Source organism: Desmodus rotundus, chromosome 7 (assembly GCF_022682495.2).
Source record: "Desmodus rotundus isolate HL8 chromosome 7, HLdesRot8A.1, whole genome shotgun sequence".
Taxonomy (NCBI): domain Eukaryota; kingdom Metazoa; phylum Chordata; class Mammalia; order Chiroptera; family Phyllostomidae; genus Desmodus; species Desmodus rotundus.
In genome coordinates, this window is record NC_071393.1 from 82,639,248 (window position 1) to 82,664,409 (window position 25,162).

At 35.7% G+C, this 25,162-nt stretch overlaps 1 protein-coding gene across 3 annotated transcripts in view; it reads right to left on the reverse strand.

Annotated features, from left to right (window-relative positions):
• Window positions 1-590: 590 nt before the first annotated feature.
• The window catches only part of SPPL2A (signal peptide peptidase like 2A), a 54,477-nt gene continuing 29,905 nt past the window's right edge, over window positions 591-25,162 (reverse strand). Inside the window, exons 7-16 of one of the 3 annotated variants that reach the window (XM_071221975.1) lie at window positions 23,638-23,734; window positions 23,110-23,211; window positions 21,979-22,060; window positions 21,379-21,453; window positions 17,916-17,972; window positions 17,668-17,721; window positions 17,140-17,242; window positions 14,565-14,645; window positions 13,000-13,146; window positions 591-4,642 (exon numbers count right to left, since the gene is read on the reverse strand). In XM_071221975.1, the coding sequence (XP_071078076.1) occupies window positions 4,611-4,642; window positions 13,000-13,146; window positions 14,565-14,645; window positions 17,140-17,242; window positions 17,668-17,721; window positions 17,916-17,972; window positions 21,379-21,453; window positions 21,979-22,060; window positions 23,110-23,211; window positions 23,638-23,734 (830 nt within the window). In that variant the 3' untranslated portion in view covers window positions 591-4,610. Of the gene's footprint in view, window positions 4,643-12,985; window positions 13,147-14,564; window positions 14,646-17,139; window positions 17,243-17,667; window positions 17,722-17,915; window positions 17,973-21,378; window positions 21,454-21,978; window positions 22,061-23,109; window positions 23,212-23,637; window positions 23,735-25,162 lie in introns of all 3 variants that reach the window. The other 2 variants (XM_053927957.2, XM_053927958.2) reach the window with 2 other exon arrangements.

A 25,162-nucleotide genomic window follows, 5' to 3' on the forward strand; every position in this document is an offset into this window, starting at 1 on the left:
AATGCAAACAGTACAAGAGTATACAGCGAAAAATGTTTCCTTCTTACTCTGTGCCCTAGCCACCATACTACCCTCTTTTCCCACAGACAGCCACTCTTCCCAATTCCTTATGCATCCTTCTAGATACACAGGCCTGTCGGATGAAACAAGCTTCCTCTGCAGCAGGCAGGGGGAACAGGACTTCCTCAGCACGTGGGCAAGACAAACACACTACAGAAACCTATCTGGGCCAACCATGCTGAATTAAAAAGAAGTGCGATGGCAGTAGGATCTTAGTAATTTGTAGGAACAACATCAGCGAAGTTAAAAATGCCAGGAATGTTCATCACAAGAGGTATGCTCATTTCTCAGTAAAAACTGTCTATACTTTAATTCAGTAAATATTTATTAAGGGTTATTGTGTATAAACATAAATTTCCAGGAAATGACACTTATGGAATCTAGTTTTTAGGGATAATTTGCTAGACTTAAGTAACCACACAATTTTGTAAGTAATTATTACCATTTGTACCTTATGTGAACATGATGACCTAGTACACTTTTAGTTCATTTTCAATTATTTTTCACCATTCAAAATAAACAAGTTCAAATTTTATTTCAAAATAGAATTTATTGCATACCATAATGAATTTAATACATTAAAAAACTTTTTCTTGTCAGTATTGGCACATATTGAAGATCTTTAAAGTACTGCTAAAATTACACTTCAAAAAATTTTAAATTTTAAATCATGTTCCATAACAAAAATAAAGCCTGATAGTATTATAAAGTATTAATTTATACTAACTTACATATCAAAGAGTTAAAGAAAGAATTCCACACTCAAATCAATTATCTAAGAAGTAAAAATTCAATCATATGTATTTTTAAAAAGGTTCTCATTTAAACAAAATACAACAGAAGGTATAAACCACCAAATTTAAATTGACTTTTTCTACTGGGAAATCCTGCAAACCAACCACATAAACTTTGGATATTTATTTTAAAAATCCATATTCCAAAGCAATGTTGCTTACAAGTTTTTATGCATAATTAAAGAAATACCTGATTACATTAAGTATTTGATATATTTTTTTGCCCCTTAACTGCCATTAATACAAGACTACTCTAAAATTTTAATTTAAGAAATCATTTTTTCCCTGGGGATCATTTTTGTAAATACAAAAGCTGCCCTTAAGTACAGAAACTTCAAACAAGCAAGTTCACATACATGGTCTCCAACACAACGTGGCCTGTGTCTTACTGTCAGTATTTCGTCCACTCTGAAAACTCAGTAATCCAAATCCGGGGCACTACACAATTTATTTCAAATTCTGAAAGGGTGAGTAACTTGATTCAGAGCTCTTGAATTTATAAAATAGTTTTCTTTCAGGAAGCACAATGTGATTTATAATCAGTATTTTGACTTTATTTGCGTTACTCACCCCGACCTGTTTGGAATTATATTCTAGGATAAATCACTGAAAATAAATTTTTTTAATGGTAGTATTTCTTATTTGTCATTACCTTGAATAAATTCAACTCTTTTCCTTGTTAATGGGAAAATATACAGCCTTTCAAACTCGCCCCATTCTGAAATGCAATCTTTATGTTTTTGAATCTCCTTGGTTGAGATGAGGCTAAAATTTTAGAGATCAAGCTTAAATAAATTAGTTGAAACATTTTTTAGTCAAATATAAATATACTGTTTGCTTACACCTAAGGCAAAAATTGAAAAAACAAAAGAAAACTAGAGAGCTCATTTGTTTTTACTATAAATTGTACCATTTCACCAAAATCTCTATGGACATTAAAATTTCATGAAAGCCAACAGCAGATGGGTTATAATTTTTTTCCAAAGAGAAATAAATCATGGATTTTACTAATAAGGTATTGCTAATCTAAAAAGAAATACAAGCTGGAACAAAATGTAATGTATTAGGATAGGAAGGTATTTCCTCATAAACCTCTTAGCTTTGCTGAACCAAACTGAAATGAAAATATCGTCTGCATTACAACTTGAGATATTTAGTGATTTCTGTCTCGTAAGATACAAAAATGTTCATAGAGAATTTCTAAGTAATCATTGTTTAATAAGTAATAATATAATATATCTTATTTTTGTTTTTAAATATGTTCTTAAGACATATTTAGTGATAAAACAACTTCTCCTTAAAGTTATTGGTGGTGGGAAGGCAAGAGAGTAAGAAATGATACAGCCTTTTAAAGCCAAATTTTCATCTCCTCTTTCTTTTATTTTGATTCCCAAAAAAACATTTCTGTACTTTACTGTAATTTCTCTAAGCATTTTCAGCTGGGTTGGTAGAAGAATTATTTAAGTACAATGTAAAATAGACACTGAGGATGGAGAAACTTAAGGAATTTCACTATTTATTTGTATTTAATCAGTAAGATTTTAATAGTAAACTAGAACAAAGTTTTGCTTCCTTGGTAACTAATTGATAAAGTAGAGAATCAAAATTTCAGATTTCTATTTGTAAAATTTTCTTCAACATTCTTCATAAACTGTGGTTGAGGCTTTTGAATATCACAAAGCTAGGATGAGAATGCAGATCATTTTACTAAAAAAGCTATATTTTGGCAAACATTTTACTGATATTACAAATGAAAATATAGTTGGATCTTTAAAAGTGCACTTAATCTGTTCTCTCTATCAGAGTCTGCCAAATAAATTAGATTCTTTGGGAAAAAATTCAAACTTGATATTCAGGAGACAAAATTAACATTAACCTTCACTTGTCAGATACTTACTTGTCATTTACCCATCAGTCCACAGTGTGTCAAGTGGAAAGAGGCCTGTCAAGGGAGCTCTTCTCTACAATTTACTCAGCGAAAGTTAACAATTAAAGAAAAGCATCTAACTCCTCAAATGCTAAATTTAGTTCAAATACCAAAGCTCTGATCCATTTTAAAAGGCAATAAATAGCTTTATCTTTTAATCAGTTGGCCTGAGAATGAAAACAGAGTTGTTCACATATCCTGAATATTATTTAAATAGAGAATGCAGAAATCTGTTGCCTTTGCAATAACTTGTCATTTGGAAATTTCTTAGAGAAAATAAAAGAAAATGAAAAGGTAATTTGACCCCTGACTCCCAGGAGAATGTTCAAGGTCACATCTGAGATTTAGCAAAGAATGAGAAAGATGTTTTTTCAAGTTGGAAGGTATCAGAGTGATTAACTGGTTTAACCCATTGATTTTCAACCAGTATGCTGCAAGAGGCACACTGGTCTGCCACCAGAATTTTTAAAACACCCATACTGACCATTTAGTCAGGGACACTGACCTCTTTTCCCTAGATTGTCAAATTAAAAAATGACAACAGCCAACACAATAGCTGTCCAGTGTGAGTGAATCAAAATTATACCTATTTTTTTGCTAGCTCGGCAGCAAATATATTTTTTGGTGTGCTGCAGAATTTTAGTAATTAGTTCTGTGTGCCGTGAGATGAAAAAGGTTGAAATTGCTGGTCTAACCCACTCATTTTGCAGATGAGAAAACTGAGACACCAGTGTCTTGCGCTTAAGACCATTTACTCACACTCTGGTAATGTAATTTAATTGACACTAATGCCCAGTCTCTTGTCTTTTGTTTCCAATGCTTTCCTCTGAAGCACACCTGGTATATTGGTGTTCCGGTACCCACCAAATATTAAAAGGTTAACAGTGGTTTCCTTTGAAGAAAAGGAGTAGGAATCAAGATGGTGGCCGAGAGCACTGTTAGGGGTTACACTCAAACAATGAGTCATATGTATCAGTATATAATTTTGTACAAAATACCAAGCCGAAACAGCAACAGAACCAAACTTCAGAGATCAGAGATTCTATATTGAAACTGAATGTTAATACAGAAATTTAAGCTATACCTTCAAGGACAAAACAGACCACTGGAAAATTGCAGATGCCGGTTTTTGGGTCCTTTTAATGACTAGTTATATATATTATGTTTCTCTCTATCTGGAAAAATATTCTAATATAATACATAGCAATTTGAAGCAATTTAGGTTCTCAAGTTTAAAAAAAACTGGAAATTTTTTTAATTTACGCTATAAAAATATGCACAAATACATATTCCCAAATTATATTTTTCTAACCTTTGCAGTGATAAAAGTCCAAAATTTCATTGTTGAACTGCGTTCTTGCATAATCTTAAATATTTATTTCTATAGAGGATAAAATTTGCATAATTCTTTTCAGTAAAATCTGTTCAGAAATTCACTTTGACAGAAATATTTTTATCTATCATTAGAGTTGAAAAGAAATTGATTTCAGTAAGAAAAATACAGGGATAGATTAATACTTTTAAAAAATATATATACTGTATATAATACATTTGAAAGTTATACAGATCATATCCTTTTATTTAATGTGAAGGCACAACTTTAACATAGTTAAAAGCAAATGCATTTTAATTACTTATGATATAATTGTCAGTACCAGCTCTTAAAAATGTGTATTTGCAAGTCTGTCATTGAAGATTCTTTCAGATTGTCAATTCAAAGTCAATTTAAAACGTCAAACCCTCTCTGCAGAAAATAAGCCGACACGGATGGCAGGTCCACATATTGTTATTGCGGGAGAATCTGCTCACTGGCTGCCTCAGGGTTTTCTTCACTTGTTGCATAGTCTGGGCGGTCCATCATCTATGCAGAAGAGTAAGTGTTAGAAAATGCAAATTTTCAACTTGCCCTCAGTATTCACTAGTGTGGCAAAAGGATTCTCAATTTTTTTAAATGACAGAGTGCTCTATGGAACTGACACTCCTTCTGGAGCATGTACTGATTCAGCATCCACGCTCTCGAGGACACGGTCAAAGTGACACTGAACCTTTCAAAAAGCCTCCGCACTGGACCGCAGGCCAATCTGATGAGTTTTCTCTGGGTCTTCCACTATTTCCACTTCCCTGCATGAATGCTGCCCTTCACGGCAGTGGGAGCTCCACCGCAAAAGGAAGATACTCGTGGTGCTTATTCCCGGGCACTATTCCAGCCAGTCAGTGTCCACTCCTGGCAAAACTAAGAGTGACCCCACATGTCCCTGTGAGAATACCCGCTGGCTCGGGGACAGTGTAGCCTGGATGATATCTTTGACAGGACCGTAAGATAATTTAAAATATGTGAAATTTTGGAAACACTGTATGACAAAAATTTCTACTAAAAACAAATAACTTGAAGGTAATTAATGGTCAAAAGATACCTGAAAACAAAATCAAGAACACATATGCTCGAGACCAACTTCAGAGGAATTACCAGTTAAACTTTTCTCAAATGATCACTTCAGCTCTGCCCATATTCCCATGGAAAGCTTTCTATATTTGGGAAAGAAGATAGAGCTTCAATGTTTTCAGTGTTTTTCCCTGTTCTTCAGATAAAATTACTTAAAAATAGAAAAATGTACTTAATGTCTTTGTGAATAGTCAAAGATTTTTAGATAAGTGATTAAATTTCAGTATTGTGATGGACTTTTGCCTCATTTTTATCAAGAATTAGAAGAAAAGACCAGCAAGATAAATGTTCCTATTTTTGTAAACTCATTCTAAAAGTTTTTGTGTTTTTTTGGAAGCGGAGTCAGAGAGTAGTGATTTCCAAATGGGGTCTCAGCACTTGCTAGACAAGAAGAAACTGGAACTGAGTCTTTCAGCCGACAACTGTCTCAAGTACTGGAGCTGGCGTCAACGATCGGACCTGCTGACACTCTGAGCCGTCGCAGGCCCCGAACAGTTTTGAGGCCCTCTATGTGCCAAACATACCCCCTAGGGGAAGGAAGTTACGTATCCATAGCACTTCTAGGAGGAAAATAAAGCCAGATCGAGACAGGCAGCGTATTTATTAAGCATTTCACTACATGAAGCATAAGATGAAGTTGTTGAAGAGTTGATTTTAATCACAATTTGAATAAAGGAGGGAAAGGAGAAGCATGGAAGATATACTTAGCCCCTCTTTCTTCTAGCAATTTAGCAGCTCTGGGTGAAAGGTCACCTCAGAGCAGCCTCAGTGAAATGGATGGCGGGGAACCCTCTTTCTTCACCAAGAACTGTTACCCTGGCAACTGTCATCTAATGAAACAGTAGCCTGTATACTCTAAGCTAGAACATGCTTCTTCTTTCTGAATGTGCAGGTACTTCATTGGCACTTTAATCAAATCCCTAAACACAGAAATACATTAGTTAAAAAAACAAAACACAACACTTTCAGCCCTGGCCGGTGTGGCTCAGTTTGTTGGAGCATCATCCTATAACTAAAAGGCTGCAGGTTCGGTCCCCAGTTGGGGCATAGTCTGAGTCAATCAGTGTTTCTCTCACTCCCTTTTCCTTCTCTAAAATCAATAAGCATGTCCCAGAGTGGGGGAAAAAAATTTTTTTTCAAAAATCAACTTACTGAGAAGTAAACATCTCTGCTGTGTATTCACTTTTTTAAAAACTGACTTTTCAATAAAAACAATATAGAAACCTATGATTTACTGATAGCTCTGCTTATCTGTAACTGAACCAATCTCCAGAAAGTCTGATGAAACACTCATTACAGTGGGGTAACTGGAGAGTTGTTGATATGAAAGCGGCGTTGTGCTAAGAGTCTCTACTCTGACCTGTCAGTCACAGCTTGTGACTTCTAAAAATAATTAGAAGCACTAGTGACATTTAACAGAGACAAACCCATTGTTTACAGTATCAATAAACTAAAAACTTACTTCCCACCCAGAGTAAAACTGCCCATTGGAGGTGTCTGCATAATCTAACTTCACCAATGTAGAATTATAAAGAAAGAAACAAAACCCCCCTAAAATGATTCCCATTAATTGTTTTATGTGCCAAAGTAATTATGCCACTGCTTGATTTTTCTTTCTAGAGAAAATACACCTTCATTTACACTAATTAGAACTAAGACTTTGAGTAAAATTAAATAAATGAAACCAAATGCTGTATTCTGGAAGCATTCTAGAAAAAAAGTTCATAGAAAATATAGAGTTATATAGCTTCAAGCTATAGAGAATATACAATAAGGATTTCCAAATTAGTATTATTTCAGTGAAGTCCTATGGAACCGTTACTTCTTTTGATCAGAGAAATTCATGGAATGAGTTTCTAAGTGACTCCGTAAAATGCTAAAGTATTGTATTTCCATGTAGTGTCTTAAGTTTCAGGAACAAACGAGGTGCAATTTGACTGTTGAAATAACATGAAAAGGCTGCCAGGGCCACCCAGGGTGTCTGGAAGTCCCCCGTGGGAAGACCTGCTTTCTGCCGCTTGTACCCCACTCTAATATCAGACATTAGAATGAACCAAATGGTTAACAGCATAAATACACATGCCACCACCTTTGATTCTGACTTTATTTTATATTACATGTTTTATATTTGATTACTTCAAAACAGTAGCAAAAACTTTTGGCACTTCCAAAAAATGATTATATATAAAGATTGCAGACGTGTAAATCTAGTCTAATGTTTTTAAAGTGCCTCACTATTTCAATACCTTAGAAGAATTTTGGTAATTTTATGAGGGCTGCTGAAGCACAATCAGGAAGCGTGTAGACACACACACACAAGTGACTAAAGGTCAGTAGATTGAGGACTGAATATTATGGCTGTTTTACATGAAGAATTTCAATAACACTAAGTGAGAGTTCACAGTGTATAAACACTGTTGTCAGCACTGTGGGTTCCTAACACGTGGGCGCTAATAACTTAATGAGGGAGGCATACATAAATACCTACACTACAAGGCAATGTTAATGTGTTTAAAGTACAAAGTCTAAAAAAATTATGGGGAAAGGTGAACTTAATTTCAACTGGAACACTCTTAGGTATCTGCTTGGAGAATGCAGCTTTTGAGTTGGGAGTTACGTAAGTGATATTCTGGAAACAGAAACTGGCAATGCTATAAAGATAATGAAAGCAGGGGGACAGGAAGAAAAGGATTATTATTACTCTGTTACCCTAAGAGATGAGCCAGTAACTGCCCGAGGGTAGTCTCCAGGGCTGACCTTCAGCTCTGTCCTATACTGGGTCCATACCCAGTCTCCTCCCTGTTTTACCAGGCTTGTTGAGGTTCCTTGTTCTAATATCCAAGCATCTGCTTAACCTTATCTGATTTCAATATCCAGCTGCCTCACCAAGTCTTGGGCTAACTCGCCACAATGGATTACATGATCTCCTACCTGCCTGTAGATCCAACCTCATTTTATGGACAAGGAGACAATTTAAAGACATTGAGTAATTTGCCAGAACTAATGCCAAAACCTATAGTATATTGTCTATATATACCTTATTCCACAAATGACAACATGCAAGCTAAATTAATTTTGACTTTGGAAGTAAGACAAAAGCAATGAGAGATTTTCTTTTTTCAAAAACCTTAACCGGGAAATAATTTTGTGAAGGCATTACATTCTTTAACTTTCAAAGATGCTAGTTTTCTAGAAAAATAGATTCTCTCTTGGCAGCAGTTTATAATATTCTTCTACTAGCTTCATTAAAATTTCAGCAAATATTCATTCTTCATATTTAAAGAATCTAGTGGACAGTGGGAAAGTGACAGCATTTAACAGGTTTTTTTCCCTTTGAGCTTGTGATAGCTCTCAAATCCTTTTAAACCAAAGTTTTAATACCCAAACCAGGAAAACGTAAATCTAGTAAATGATCTGAAAAATAACAGCCAAACCACCAAATAAACCAAAACGACTCCCCCCCCGCTTCTTAAATAATAGCAAATACATTTATCATATTTATGTTGCACTAGGCACTACTCTAAGCATTTTACTTATATTACAACAATTCTCTTAAGCAGGATGATTTTTATCCCATTTTACATTGAAGGAAACTGAGACACTAAGAAGCTAAGTAATTTGCCTTAGGTCACACAGCTAATAATTAACAAAGTTGGAGTTACAACACAGTCAGACTGGAGGCAGATTCCACTCTTTTTATTACTGTGTTACTTTATATTCTGAATGTCTTCACCTAATAAAATTAAGACACCACACTACAAAAGTGAGACGTGTATAACCAAAGTTGTCCTAAGTTTTCAGACACTTCTTGATCGATTTTCCTGCAATTTTGCCTTATTTAGCTACTATGCCATGTGATCAGAGCCCTGGAGTCTGTCCTTCCAGGGCATTTACTACTGCTTTGTATTGAGCTGCAATGAGCTTCCCCTTTCTAGGTAGCTGCTGTGAAGCAGAATCATACTTTTTTTCAAGATCATAATTTTTCAGAATGAAACAGCCGTGGCTGGAGGGGTCCAATGCACTGAGCGCTGGCCTGCAAACCGAAAGGTCTCACATGCCTGGGTTGTGGGCCAGGCCCCTGGTTGGGGGCTTGCGGGAGGCAACAGATAGATGTATCTCTTACACACTGAAGTTTCTCTCCCTTTCTTTCTCCTTTCCTTCTCCTCTCTCTAAAAAGTAAATAAATAAAATCTTAAAAAAAAAAAAAAAAAGAATGAAACTCAAGATGGTGAGGGCAGAGCATTTGTTCAAAGGGAATATAAATGCATCTGTTGGTTGAATTCTTTCCTTACCTACCACCCCCTTTCTCATCAATAAGTATCATGGAGAGAGGAGGAAAGGTGCTACAATAAACCTGATAAAAAAGGAGCTGTAGAATATTTCCAAAGAGACACAATGTTATTACAGCTTTGCATACAACATCTCTAAACATTCAACTATTTATAGTACTAGCTGGCATAAAAAGATCTGGAAGCTCTACATAAACTGTTCAAAGTAGCTTCCCCTTCAGAGTGGGTGCAGGGGCGGAAGTGTTAGAAAAGGGCATTCCATGTTTACTTTAGACACTTTTGTATTGCTTGTTCAAAAAATGCAAACATGCATTACTTTGTAATTAAAACACAAAAAGAAAAATAATCAAAGTAAAAACAGGGTTAGGGTCTATGTAAAAATTTTAGTTCATTAACTGCCAGTAACACTAACCTACAAGTCATTTATATAGAACAATGATGACCAGAAGTACTCTAACGAACATCTTTTCACATCAATTTCCCCCCAATTTTTATTTTGTGGACAATCCGCCAAAGAGAAATTACTGTGCCAGTAGGAAATGGTAAAATAAAGTATGGTACATGCATTTGTACAGCCATTAAAATGGTTTTTACAAGAAATTTAACATGAAATAACAGTAACACCCAGTGTTAGAATTAGAGTACGGTATCGTGCAATCACTGGCCCATTTATCTAGGAAGGCATACAGGGAAACTCACTTAAATCTTAAGAGTGGCTATCTCTAGCTGGTGGGATTTATGAGTGAACAATTTTATTTTCTACATGTTCAAATTTTTCTATAAAAGCACATATTTTTATAATAAAATACTTTAAAAGCTGTACAGGGTGGGGCAAAAGTATATCTACAGTTGTTCAAGTGGAAAATAATGCAATAATTAACAAACAATACAAGAATAAATTGTGTTTTGCATACAACTGTAAACCTATTTTTGCCCTACCATGTATTAAAGGGAAAGGAAAAATTTTATAAATAAAAATAAAATGCCGTGATAAAACTAACTAAAAATACACTTAGTTCTATAAGATATCACGTGTGCTCCAACAGTCCCAAATTTAAACTCTTATCCCAGGATTTAATGCTAACCCTAAAAAAAACTTCCCCATGTTGCTCATCTTCCTTGCCCTTAGGTTATAATCAGTCAATCAGCCAGGTGCTCTAATTATAGAAACCTGTTGCTCACAATGCTTCCTGGGACTTGTCTTCTCCCCCTACACTCTCACTCACTCACTCAGTATGCTAATGTCACACCCAAGTTTCCATCTCTAGCTAGTTCTGTCCCCTCGACGTAAGGGGACATTTATTCAACTACCTATTATTTCTCTCTTTCTGGTGGTCTATTATTTCTCTCTTTCTTGATACTTTGAAATGTTCCAAATTGAATTCCTAGCCAACATTTAACTTATCCAACACTGAATTTATCCTATTCCTCCTCAACCTTGTTGCATCCCTTTATCTCAGTGACTAATATCACCACCCACCAACTCAGTTACTCAAGCCAGAAATCTTGGACTCCACTTCCTTCTCCTCCCTCTACAATGAATCTGTTAGCACGTCCCATTAAATATGCCTCTTAATTTCTCTTGACCTTGTCCACGTCTCTCAATCTCACTACCTTCCTAATTCTAGCTACCATCACCTCTCATTGCGAGAGCTGCCTCAAGTTTTGTTTCCTCCTTTAATCTATTTTCTAAGTTTCTTAAAACCCTTAAAAGGTCCCTAATGTTTTTAACATAGAATCCAAACTCTGTACCATGGGTGACAAGACCCTACAGGCTCTTACCCTTGCTTCCTTCTCCAGTTTTCACTGCCTACAGCTCCCCTAGGCTTACTAACATTGCAGTCATCCTAAACCTCATTCGGCTCCCAGAAGGGGCCATGCTCTCTTCCCTCTGTCCTGGGAAGACATGGTCCCCTCACTGTGGAACACATGGCTCAGTGAAAGTCTCAACAGAAACTTAACATTCTTTCAAAAGCCTTCCCCAAATCACCTTGACTGTCACGAACCACAAGCACTGGGGTCCCGGCTCTGGCTTTCATGGTGACCCACCACAACCAGTACACTTGTCACACTTAGCTGCTGCTGACTCTATCTGCACCCCTGCTACACACTTAACTTTTAAGAGGCCACGAGACTAGACCTGTTTCTAACTTGCTCATAGTTTATCACCAGCTCCTAAAATAGTACCTGGGTCATAGAACTGTTCTATAAACATCTGCTAAATGAAGACACGTAAAACTATTTTTTAAATGATGACAAAGAACACTCTGGGATGTGGCCTTCCAAGGCTGGTATAGAAGTAGAGTATGTGATGTAGGACACACTTCGTTTTTTAAAATCTATTACAAAACTCTGCATGGGAGTCCTCTGAATGGAAACGTTGCCGGCTGTCTCACTAGTTCAGTCATGAACCTCGTGAACGTAAACTAATTCCATGTGTATAAACACACGTTGAGATAATGGCACTGTGAGGTAAGCAGGGCAGATATTGTTATTTTTACCCAAATCTTAGAGAAATTACAAGATTTACCCCAACGAATTCTAGACCAGTGTTTTTCCCAATTATAGCAGTCTTAACTTAATGTGTTAATCACCTCTTGTTAAATAAAGATGATACTACAGAGCAACCACAAGATGGGTATGAACTTTGAACTGTTTATCTACTAACAATCACAGCCATCCGCCCAAAGTACCTCTGTTTGGTTCATGTGACCACTGACACGCATGAGGGTGGATGGAGGATGGCCGTTTGTTGTAACAGGGCAAAGCAGAGCCAACTGCCTCATGAAGGGATCAATGCCACGACCCTGACCTCAAAGGCTAGGGTTTCCCAACCCTCTTTCATTTCATTGCAAACAAACTTTACTGGAATACCAAGTGCTTTCAGAAAAAAAAGGAAGGGATTTAACTTTAATGAAGAAACAACTCAAACATAATTGAGTCTGGTATTAAGATTTTCTGTGTTTTGCAATTTTACAGAAAGGTCAATCTTGATCCATTTAAATCTGAAACAAGTGCCCTATTTATTTCATTTAAGCCCATTTAGATGCTGAAGAAGTTATATTTTTCATTAGCAAAACCTTAGGACCCTCACTATAAATAGCTCATGTCAGTCTCAAAATTCAGTAGTTAAACACAGAATTTTATATTCCATGGAGTCTACTTTTGCGTAGATTTTGAAAACTCATGTTGAAATGCATTTTGCTTTTCCCTGATGCCCTCCCACTCCTTCCTGGTAGTTTTATCTTGAGTCACCAGGATTCTGGCATCAGATTGCAGTGGGGAAGAGAACTGATGACGCAGCAGGTGCACAGGAAGGGGGCAGTAGTGGAAAAAACGTAAAGGACATCCTGAGAGATCCAAGATAAGTTTTTGGCACATAAAAGCTTTGAGAGATACACAGGCAGTTTCTAGCCAAAGTTAGTGAATTATTTCATGAGATTAAGTTGGTAGCTGAAATATAAGCACACACCTGATAGCTGTTACCTTTCCAGAACTTTTTCATTTCTTTACGTCTCCAAGCAACAACTGAGGCGGTAATGAGCGTGCAGGGCACTAAATAGAGGAGAGCAGGTTGCCCCTTTTTCATCAGCACCAGAACAACAAACGTGAGGATCATGCCCACAGCGTAGGCTGCAAAAAAGAGCACCAAGGATCAGTCATTCCTGAACGCTCCCAAAGGAATGTTATCTCCTCAGGCCGCACGGTTATTTAATCAAGAGCAAGAAAACCATTTTGTTGGCTTATTGATATTTAAGGGCCCGCAAGTACAAAAATATGTTGAAGACCTGGTTTTTAAATAAAACACGCTGGAGTACTGGTTTCCCAGTGTTTGAGGACAGTTCTCCCCTATGACTCCTTTCGTAATTTCATTATGTTCCTAGACAGTAATTAGGAAAGACATTCCATGGAGCTTTTGAAAAATTTGGAAACTGGTTAGTATTTCAATTATAATAATCCTAGTCATCACCTATGGGTAAAGATAATTCAAGAAAGTCTCATGTATCTGTCACCATTAAGGATTTTGAGTTGTTCCACATTTTAAGTAACAAAAAATTTGTACCTGTAGGTGCTTATGACTGCATTGGAAAATCTTCCTAATATTGATTATCTATTTCACGGACTTATTCAACAAAAGCATAACAAACATCACTTGATCTTTTCTTAATGACTCATGGTCTCATTATGAACAATTTAATCTACCTCCTCATTTTGCAGATGAGGCAATGGAGAATTAGGAAAATTAAGTGAGTTGTCCAAAGCGGCACAGCAGAACTGACAGACAGCCCCATAACATGCCTTTTCATTGAGTATTCTTTTAATGACCCACACTAACTGCTGCTAGACTCTTACTGCCCTTACAAAGGAAATACTGAATGGCTTCAGATTGCTTTTCTTTTTTCATCTCTTCATTCACTGAGCTATTCTTTCCTATTGTCAGGGTACCTATTTTTAGCAACACTTCTCTAGTGTTAACCTACACTTTTAATTTAGTACATTTAATTCTACTGTGGAATTGAAAACTTAGGTAGAACAGTATCTAAATAGCTCTTGTGCAGGTTATTTACCTAAAAGAAATTTGGTGTATGGACTTTGAGTTATCTATTCGATATGTTCAGAAGTAGCATTTATTGGCTTCCTTCCTGCTCTTGTCTGTTCTCAATAATAGAAACGGAAGGATAAATAACAACTACCTCTACTGTCCATGGTGAGATGTTATTGTACCATAAACTCATTTATATAGTTTATCCATGCAGTATTTTTTAAAAATCTAGCATTACACAATTTATTGACTACTTGTGTGCCAGGTACTCTAACAAGCATTTTATATAGAGAACCTAATGTTTTTCTTTCACATATAATTTCCTTTTTAAACTTCAAAAACTTTGTGATGTAGTTAGTAAAGTATAATTATTCCTTTTTTTGATTGAAAAAAGTTGTCTTCTTAGTTAATGGTAGGGAATTAGAATACAGAGTTCCTTATTTTTAGACGTCTTCCCTTTCCTACAGGTTATACAATCCAACACAGTAAGAAAAAATGAAAAATTTACCAATTGTGGAGGAGACATAGTATATAGAAGAAGAAGAACCAGTCTGCTCGTCAAATCTTCTACAGTATGCAATCAACAGGCCTTAACAGAAAAAACATTCCCTGTTATTTTCTTAAAACCACAACAGCAACTACCGATGGCAACAGTACATGTTGTATTGTATTTAACCTTCACTTTTTGCATCATGAGAACATTAAAGTACCTCCAATTGTGGATGAAATTTTATATGCTAATTTTTTAACTTAATGCTATATTTTAAACATTTTCTCTGGACATTAAATGGTCTTTAACAACACGATTTTTATTAGCTGCTTATTATTTCATGTTATGAAGAAATTTTTTAATATTTTTGTAGTATCAGTTGATATCTCCTCTTTCATTTATAATTTCATTGATTTGGATTCTGTCTCTTTTTTCTTGGTTAATTTAGCTAATGGTTTGTCAATTTCATGTTTTTAAAGAACCAACTCTTACTTTTGCTAATTTTTCTATTCTTTTCATGTTCTCTTTTATTTATTTCTGCTCTAATCTTTATTATTTCCTGCCTTCTATTAACTTTTTAGTTTGTTCTTCTTTTTCTAGTTTCTTTATGTGTAACGTTGGGTCACTCATCTGTGATCTACTTTCTTGATGTAAGGGCTTATCACAATAAACTTCCCTCCTAGAACTGTTTTTATAGGACCCATAGGTTTTGGAAGGCTGTGGTTCTCTGATTGTCTCAAGATACTTTTTAATTTCCCTTTGATCCACTGCCTGTTTAGGAGTATACTGTTTAATTTCCATAATTTACAAATATTCCAGTTTTTTTCCTTTTATTGATTCCCAGTTTCATACCATTAGGATCAGAAAATATCTTTGTCATGGTTTCAATTCTTCTTAAAATGGGTAACATTTGTTGAGTGGTCTGACATATATCCCAGAAAATGTTCTGTGTATACTTGAAATGTAAGTATATGTGTTCTGCTGCTACTGGGTGTAATGTTCTGTGTCTGTTCGATCCACTTAATGTATGGTGTTAAGAAAAATTTTTAAATGTGCATTTAGAAAAATGTATTAATACAATATCAGGAAGGCAATTTCAAATTGTGATCAAAGTCTCCCTTCCTAGTAGAATAAAATGATTTGGAGTTTTAATATAAAGAGTTCAAATAAAAATTAAATTTAAGCTCTCATTTGTAAAAATGCAAGTATGCAAAAATAACCCATTTTATTACCTATTTCTTTTAAAAACTTTGTTGACCTCTACAAAGAAGTTTCAGATTATATTTACTAATTAAATATACTATTTACTATTTACTGTTATGAATCAGTTAGAATGATATTTAACTATTTAAGTATCATAAAATAACTTTACTATTTTTATTAGTTGTTTGAAATAATTAATGTATTATTTTTATCAGTAGTTTGGTCCTTACATAATTAATCAAATAAGTCCCTTGATAATTCCTTGTTATTTTTACTATATTTGCTGTTTAATCACATTTCTACATGTTTAAAAAATGCTACTCCCTCTCCCCAAATTATAATTTACCTTTTAGAATTATATCATGTATTGTCCAAAATTTAGCTCTTTGGAAAAATATTTGAGACCTTTTGACATTTACTTCAAGAACGCAATAATTATATATCCCGCCCCCCCCCCAATTCAGTGCTAAGTGCTATATACAAGATTTTATATCGCACTTGGGGTGAAACTGGTAAAATTGTGGATAAATTTAAATAAAGGTGTTTAAGAAACCTTAAGGTTCCTCCATAGAATGCTCTCTCTACTTTATCAGTTATGTGAATGGAGGAGACTCACTGAAATAAGACTATTGCTACGCTGGAGTTTGCCACAGTGACTCAAAAGGCAACCACTGTTAAATTTTCTCTCTACCTGGCTTTACTATGTAAATGAAAAGTTGTTTCTTCAGAGGAGCTAGTACTCTTTACCCATGCACAGGGAGGTGACATACCCAGCGAGACAGTAAGTGAGGAAGGACAAAGTGTCAGCTGATTGAGAAATATTAATTACTTCTCAACTATATTATGAATGGGCTAGGATTACGTCTAATCTACAGATAGCCCAGTGAGGAAAATAATGCAGAACTGCAGCAACTGTCAGAGAAGACACATTAGGAGAAGGTGGTTGACTCCGCCACGCGCTGCATATTGTTTTGTATGGCAGTGCTCTGTCCAGTAGTGTTCATGATGCTCCCCCTAAACCACTCCCCCTAAAACACAACTGTTCTTTTAAAGTACAAGTAGCAAGAAACCGTAATAAGTTTATTATTATTAAATTCAACTTTTAAAAGGGGTTTTGATACATATTATACTTTCTTAAGGAAGGACAAACTGATCCTAATTGCTTCCTCTAAGGCACATTTGAGCATGCAAGATACACGTTGGTTGTAACAAATGGGGCTTTGTCTTCTAATACTCAAAAAACCTTTTCCTTTCTTTGTCACTAATCCCAGCTCTAGTGATAGCCAGAAATACTTCATACAGAGTAGGTAACTTTTAACAGATACTACACATTTGACAAATTTAAATGATCAGTATATTTTTACTGAAATTGTTACAAACAATTGCTTACCTGGTACAATAATGTCTCCAAAACCCAATATGGAAACGGGCATGAGGCATACACTCATTACTGAAAAATAGGCCAGCTTTGGTACTTTGATGACTACTGGTAACTGTAAATATTTAAAAAAAGGGGGGACACCAATAAACATCATAGGAATCATTACCTGTATCTTTTAGAAAGGGAAGGATTAATATTAGAATAATTGTTTTAACATTTTAAAATTGACATTTAGAAGAACTTGAAGTAAGAGAACATAAACTAAGCACATATAGACCCTGAATACACAGAAAGCTTGAAAAAAATAAATACAGAGTTTTGGAAAAATAAAACACATGTAAGGGGTAACTATTAATTCCAGTATCCCCACATCTAACTTTTCCCTTTTTAGCAAAAATAGGACTCAGGCCTTGAAACAGGTTTTCCTGGGGGGAGTGCAATCTGGATTTTTTCCCCAAAGAAGAATCTTGTCTCAGAGGGTATAATTTAAAGTCCAATGAACATATCCTTACTTAGCCAATGAAATACAATCCTTACTTTCTCATGGGGAGCTGAGGGCTGAGCAGTGGCTTCCACCAAGTTTCCATCATTCTAGGATGAAACCCAAGTCAATAGGTGTTTAATAATTTAGAGTAGCTAAGAAAAGGGCTGTATTTTGTGAGAAATAAAGTTTTACAATACCTTAACATGCACTACATGACCAACGACTTACACAGGAGGGCAAATAGTTAACCGGACACACATACACACAGTGGCAGCCATTTCTGCTCAATGGCCATCGCTACCTTTTCGTTATTTCCAAAAGGTCCAGCGGCAAGTTCAACCATGATACTCTCGCCGTTCTAAAATAGAGGAGGAAGAGGAAAGGAATTGTCCAATCATTTAAAGGGAATGATCTGCCCATATTTAAGATGGTTTGGCCCCATGGCTTATGGCCTACTATAAGCTGATAAAAAATGTGCCATAAACTGCTTTTTTCCTAAAACAGTCTGTGTAGATAGCAAGAACTGGAGTCATCGAAAACAAAATCCACCCAGCGCACTGTTCCACTTCACGAGAACTCCGCAGTTTTCAGAAACCGATGGACAAACCATACACAGCTTATTCAAGGGAAGCTTTGAGCACTGATTCGTACTGAGGGTGTCTGGCATTTCTAATGGGCTATAAGTGTTTGCCCTTTTAGTGGTGCCATATACTGTGTGTCCTTAGTCACTGTCAGCAATAACAATGAACAGGGACACAAGATATACTAGGTTTTTTATATTTAGATTTGTAATACATACGGGTAACTTTATTTGAATAAATATACATCTGACCTCTGGCTACTCACCACAATAACAAACAATGAAGTCAAACCTGAGGAGACCCAGCCCTAAGGAACTTGAGAAGCTTCTATAGCCCAACTCCTGTCCAATGTCAGCCCTGCCTGCTGTTCTGTCCCAATCAAAATATTAACCTTAGCTGAATTTCCTCCCTTGTGCCTGGCTCAGGCTTTTTTATGCAGGCTGTGAGGAGCTCGCTAAAAAGTTCTTTCCTGACAGCCAAGTCTGCTGTGGAGAGGGAAACACTTCGAGGTAGCAAGCTTCACATCGTGATAAATATAGCACCAGAACAGGCAGTGGGAAGATAAATAAATGCTGAATTTTAGGAAAATTTGATTTACTAACTGTAATATTTTACATGTGGGTGGGGTGCAAAGGGGAAATCACGGGACTGTTTTTAAGAGAACTTCACTGACACCTGAGCTAAGTAGAAAGGATAAAATCACTGGCTGCAGAAATCTTTTCATGTTAAGTTTCAGGTTACTGAAGGGTTAAGTTACAGGAATTTAGGAAAATAAATATTGAATACACTTCTTTTCAGAGAACTCCCATCACTTGATTCAATTTTCAGATAGTTTGGTTTGCTTTCTAACTGTTATTTAAAACATTTAACTAAAGACTGTCACTGATATTCTCTCATACATTCAAAGACATCTGAGTAACTATTATTTGCAAAATACTTCACCAAAAACCATAGTGGGTGAAATAAAAATGAAGACAGGCTCTTACTGCCTGAACTCATAGCCACTGCTCTACCAACTCCAACAGTACTAATACCATGGTCAAGAACATGTTTAGAATGTCCAATGCTTTTTAAAATTTTCTTTTAGAGAGAGGGAAGGGAGGGAGAAAGGGAGAGAAACATTGATGTGAGAGAGAAACATCGACTGATTGCCTTCTACAAGCGCCCCAACAGGGAGCTGAACCAGCAACTTTTTGGTTTGCACGTCGACACCCAACCAACTGAGCCATGCCAGCCAGGACTAGAATGTCTAATATTTAAATCCTGACATTTTCAGTGAGAACCACAACAATCAGAAATTAAATATCTGATTTTCATTTTGAGTTACCTACTAAAAGTAAGGTCTATACCCTCAATATAAACAAACCAGACTGAGAAGAATGTGTTAAAGTAAACCTGTAACAGTGAATGGAACAAAGAGCACTTCAACTTTTTCTACCTGATCAGATTGCTAGAAGTCACATTCTTAGTCCGTGGGAACTAAGATGGAAAAAAAGAAGATGCTTAATTCCCTAAGCGTAGAAGGAAGAAAGAGGGCTCAAAGATATCTTTATTATTATCCTATACCTTTAAGATTTTAAAACTTTTTATGGGTAGGGATTAGAAATTATTTGCTGGCAGACACGTTTGGCACTTAAAAAGTGAATCTAGTGTTAAAACAGAATGGACAAATTATTTTAAAACAACAACTTAGTTATAGTTTATAGCTGAAGCCCCTGTGGGTCACACGCCATGACAGTCTGTTGACCTATGACAGGTGCTTTGGAGAGAGCATGGTTTACTGTCGAGAGATCTCTGATGGAGTGACTTACAGAAATATTTTATTGAACCAATATAAACTGATACAAGCTAAGACATTACTTAGAACTTTAAAAAATGCTTTAATAAGTTAACAATTTTTTTTATAACCTAATATTTTGTGATAATGTAACACTACCTCTATGCTTTTATAGGGTTCTATTTCAAATGAAGTCAATGAATCAAATGGCTCATCATCAAGGCACAGGAAAAACGACTGGGTAGCTGTGATTTGGGGCAGTTAACTGCATCTGTTACTACTTGCAATTTTAGCTCCCCAGTGGGGCACATGCTTATGCTATCATATTGCAGCAAGTATCAGAAGTAAACAGTTTTACAGTGATTTCACAGATGGCCATGGCTAAAGAATGGATAAAGAACTAATGGGGGGAAAAAAAGTAGTGATTATATCAAATATTCAATATGTGAGAGTGACAAAAGATAAAGAGATGATAGAAAGTTACAAAGTAAGACTCAAAGTAAGACTTAAAATGGGGAAAGTGGGAAAAATAAACGATAATTAATAGATTTATGAGGCAGGAATAGGGACAAGGCAGAAAAACTGCATACGCTATGAAACACTACCACACTCACCCAACACCTCCCCCTTATTCTGAGACTGCACCTTCATTTCGTTGAGGAGCTAGCAGCAGAGCTGCAATCGTGACCTAGGAGCTGCCAGGTGCTATGACGCTAACCTCATGGAAAAAACCAGTCTGAGACAACGAACAAATGAACCGAGGCAGAAAGGGATCATATGTGGCCCTGCGTCTAGTTTCTCCTGAGGCCAGCCCCGCGCTGGCCTCTCCACAGCCAGGAGAGAGATGGGACCTTTTCAGTATAGAAAGGATAAGTTGGGTTCTGTCCGTTGCAACCAAAAGAATTTTACTGATGGAAAAGGGAGGATGAAATGCTAGTAATACTCCACACAATGGATTAGGAAGCTACTGACTTGTCCAGGGGGAAAGGTTACAGAGCTACAACTTTAGGGCTTCGGATTTCCAGGGTGGCGCTCACTCTTCCTCTCACAGGAGGAATCCAGAAATGAAAGTAGCAATGATACATTTTCATCATTTTTGCTGTCTATAGTACCTACAATAAACATTTATTGTTTCACAATAAGAAAATTTACTTCAAAAAGGGCAGGAAGCAAAGTTATAGACATTCTTGCATTCATATCAGTCAGGAGACATTTTTTATTTCGCAGAATGGCTTAAAGGCTTGAAAATATCCCCTATCACAAGGCCAATTTCAATGACAATTTTCTTGAGAATTAGAGAATTAGAACTCACTCAGGGATAAACACCCGCCAAACCAATCACCTAACAGCAGGTTTAAGAGTCTCATGTTTTAGCATGTCTCTTATGGATTTCAAAAATATCATACCTTTGTGATGAATGGTGTTATGAAAACAAAAAATACATCATAGAGGAGGAGAAGGCCTAGAAGTATCACACATGACTGTTGAAAGAAACAAATTTAAAGGTCAAACTTCCCGTATCTAAGTTAAGAGATTGTTTTTCAAGTTATAAACAAACATGGGAGCATACATTTGAACACTATTGTTTAAAGCATTAATGGTTATTACTATTGGTAGTTTTATTCTACAAATCACATTAAAACTTTTATGTTCTTTATCCCATTTGCTTTAAGAATCAATCAAACAAATGGCATTCCCTGGTATTTAGCCCTGTTAAGAATTTTATGAATTAGGCGCATTATACAAATGATTAAAAACACTTTAGCTGGCAGTGGTTACCTGGGGCTGGGGTTTAGGACTGACTGCAAAAGGGCCTGATACAGCTTTTGAAGACATGAGAAACACTCTTTTACTGGACTGAGAGGGTAGTTACAAAGTTCCACATTAGTAAAATTTCAATAAACCTCACAGTTAAAATGGGTGTATTTTATTATATATAAATTATTCCTTAAAAAAGCTGTTTCATAAAGAAAAATTATTTTAGCTAGCAGAGTAGTGTATCTTACCTTGAAGTTAGGTAACTTCAGTGTTTTAATTAAATTCAGACAGAAAGCAATTCCCAAGATATCCTGTAAAATCCAAGCCCACCTAAAATCAAGAGAAGTTACTGCATTGTTTTATCCAATTATTTTTAGATGGAACTTTAAAAGAGTAGATCACTTAAAGTAATACTGTTCAATTATTATGATTTCACTATTTGACTATTTGACTATTGTTGCTTCAATAATGAAGCATCAATTATAATAATAAAAAACCCTCTCATATTAACCATATTTAATAATTTACTATCCTAGTAGAATAATGAATACTACTATATTAAGAAAAAGTTGAAAGACTACCTCAGACATACGAATATATGATATAAGGGCATATTTTTCTTTAATCTTCAAATTTTTACATGTTTCTTTCTAGAAAGGTAGCTTATAACAAAGGATACTGGTGTACACCCAGACAGCCAGCACAGAAAGGAAACAAGAGCTCTGCAGCGAACTCCACCAGAAACTGATACGCTGATACGCAGAACGATCCCTTGATTTATCCCACCTGAAACTGCCTGAGGGGGTATGAACTTTGCTTCAAATTTTAGTCCATTAAATCCTTTGGCCTTTAATAATTTCACTAATAAATCATTACATGAACTTAAATATATATTTTCTGGTTACCCTTCCTGCAAATGGATGAATGTCTGCATATTTTCTTATATCTCCTTCTTTATTAAATGAGAGGTATCATACTCTAGTATATTCATATTCTTTTGCATTTTGTTTTTTTCACTTAAAAGTATATTCTCAAAACCACTGCATATCAATTCATAGAGATCTTCTTCATTCTTTATAGCTACAGTGTATTCCACTGTGTGTCTATACCATAACTAAGTATACTGTACTGTACTTAATTAAATGCTGAATCTATTTCAGCATAGATGTTTAAAACATGATTCATATTCCCTCCTCTACTTATGACCTCAAATCCATTAGCACAGATCTGCTTATTTAACAAGTTAACTTTTTTTAAGATGATGGTGCCCTAGGATACAAAGCAAAGAACTTCCATAATAATCATAATGAGTAACTATCAGGGAAAGACATAAAATAATCCATCCATGATCTAAAAGCAAATACGCCAAGTACTTATACCTATCTTCATTCCTAAACACGGCCCAAACAGCAGCTATTGCTATGCACAGTGCAGAGAGAAAGATTAGTCTCACTTCAATGCTCTTGTCACGACACACAATCCTATAAAAACAAACAAACAAAACACACAAAAAACAGATGAAATAGTTAGTCTATGCTGCAGATGAAATAAAATATTCACTTAATATGAGAAAAGACAAATGTTAACCACAGTAACAACAAAACTACTGAAATACCAATTTAAGTCTTCATTTTAAGTAGAACATAATAAAATAAATTCATAAAATGCTTGTCAGTTTAACAGAACTTTCTGAGATGCTAGAAATGTTCCACATTTTTATACAGGAGGCACCAGCTACATGTGGCTAATGAATCTGAGGAACTGAATTTTAGTTTAATTTAACTTAAATTTAAATAGCCACATGTATAATGAACTGCACAGGTTTAAAATAAGACTCCTACTTTTTCTTGTATTGTTTTAAATTACAAATACCAATATCACAGGGATTCCTCATAAGAGATACATACGTGCATTGTCCATATGGTATTTTATGAATTAGTGCAGCAAGACAGTTGTATAGGCTCATTGCTGACGCGATGCAGAAAATTGCTATCATAACATAAACTAGAAAGAAACCAAGACACTAAATTACATGAAACAGAAAAATGTAACAAGAAAATATTTACACAAGCACTATTAATTCTTTAGCTTTCTCACTGGATCATGATACTTCCAATTCACTGACTATGTCATAATCTGAATTGGTTACTAAACTGAAAATGTTTAGATCTTGAGTTTCAAGAGTATTTTGTCTTGTTTTACTTCCATTATACATTGGTAGGATTGCTTAAGGGGCTGAAGCTGGCTCTGTATTTTCTATAATTCAATGATTCAAACTCACATGTTTGTTAAAAGATTTCTATGAAGTGAGTTGCAGACAGTTATGAATATTTAATATTAATGTAAGAAATGAAAGGATTAATAATCATAAACATTTTAAAAAATATATTTATTGATTATGCTACTACAGTTGTCCCATTTCCCCCCCTTCACTCCACTCCATCCTGCCCCCCCCCCCTCCCTCCCACATTCCCCCCTATAGTTCATGTCCATGGGTCATACTTATAAGTTCTTTGGCTTCTACATTTCCTACACTATTCTTACCCTCCCCCTATTTTCCACCTATCATTTATGCTATTTATTCTCTGTACCTTTTCCCCCCTTTCCCCCTCCCACTCCGGTGTTGATAACCCTCCATGTGAGCTCCATTTCTGTAGTTCCGTTCCTGTTCTAGTTTGCCTAGTTTGCTTTTGTTTTTGTTTTAGGTATGGTTGTTAATAATTGTGAGTTTGCTGTCATTCTTACTGTTCGTATTTTTTATCTTCTTTTTCTTAGATAAGTCCCTTTAACATTTCATATAATAAGGGCTTGGTGATGATGAACTCCTTTAGCTTGGCCTTATCTGAGAAGCACTTTATCTTCCCTTCCATTCTAAATGATAGCTTTGCTGGATAGAGCAATCTTGGATGTAGGTCCTTGCCTTTCATGACTTGGAATACTTCTTGCCAGTCCCTTCTTGCCTGTAAGGTCTCTTTTGAGAAATTAGCTGACAGTCTTATGGGAACCCCTTCGTAGGTAACTGTGTCCTTTTCTCTTGCTGCTTCTAAGATTCTCTCCTTCTCTTTAATCTTGGCTAATGTAATTATGATGTGCCTTGGTGTGTTCCTCCTTGGGTCCAGCTTCTGTGGGACTGTGTGAGCTTCCTGGACTTCCTGGAAGTCTATTTCCTTTGCCAGACTGGGGAAGTTCTCCTTCATTATTTGTTCAAATAAGTTTTCAATTTTTTGTTCTTCCTCTTCTCCTTCTGGCACCCCTATAATTTGGATGTTGGAACGTTTCAAGATGTCCTGGAGGTTCCTAAGCCTCTCCTCATTTTTCCGAATTCTTGTTTCTTCATTCTTTTCTGGTTGGATGTTTCTTTCTTCCTTCTGGTCCACACCATTGATTTGAGTCCCAGTTTTCTTCGCATCACTATTGGTTCCCTGTACATTT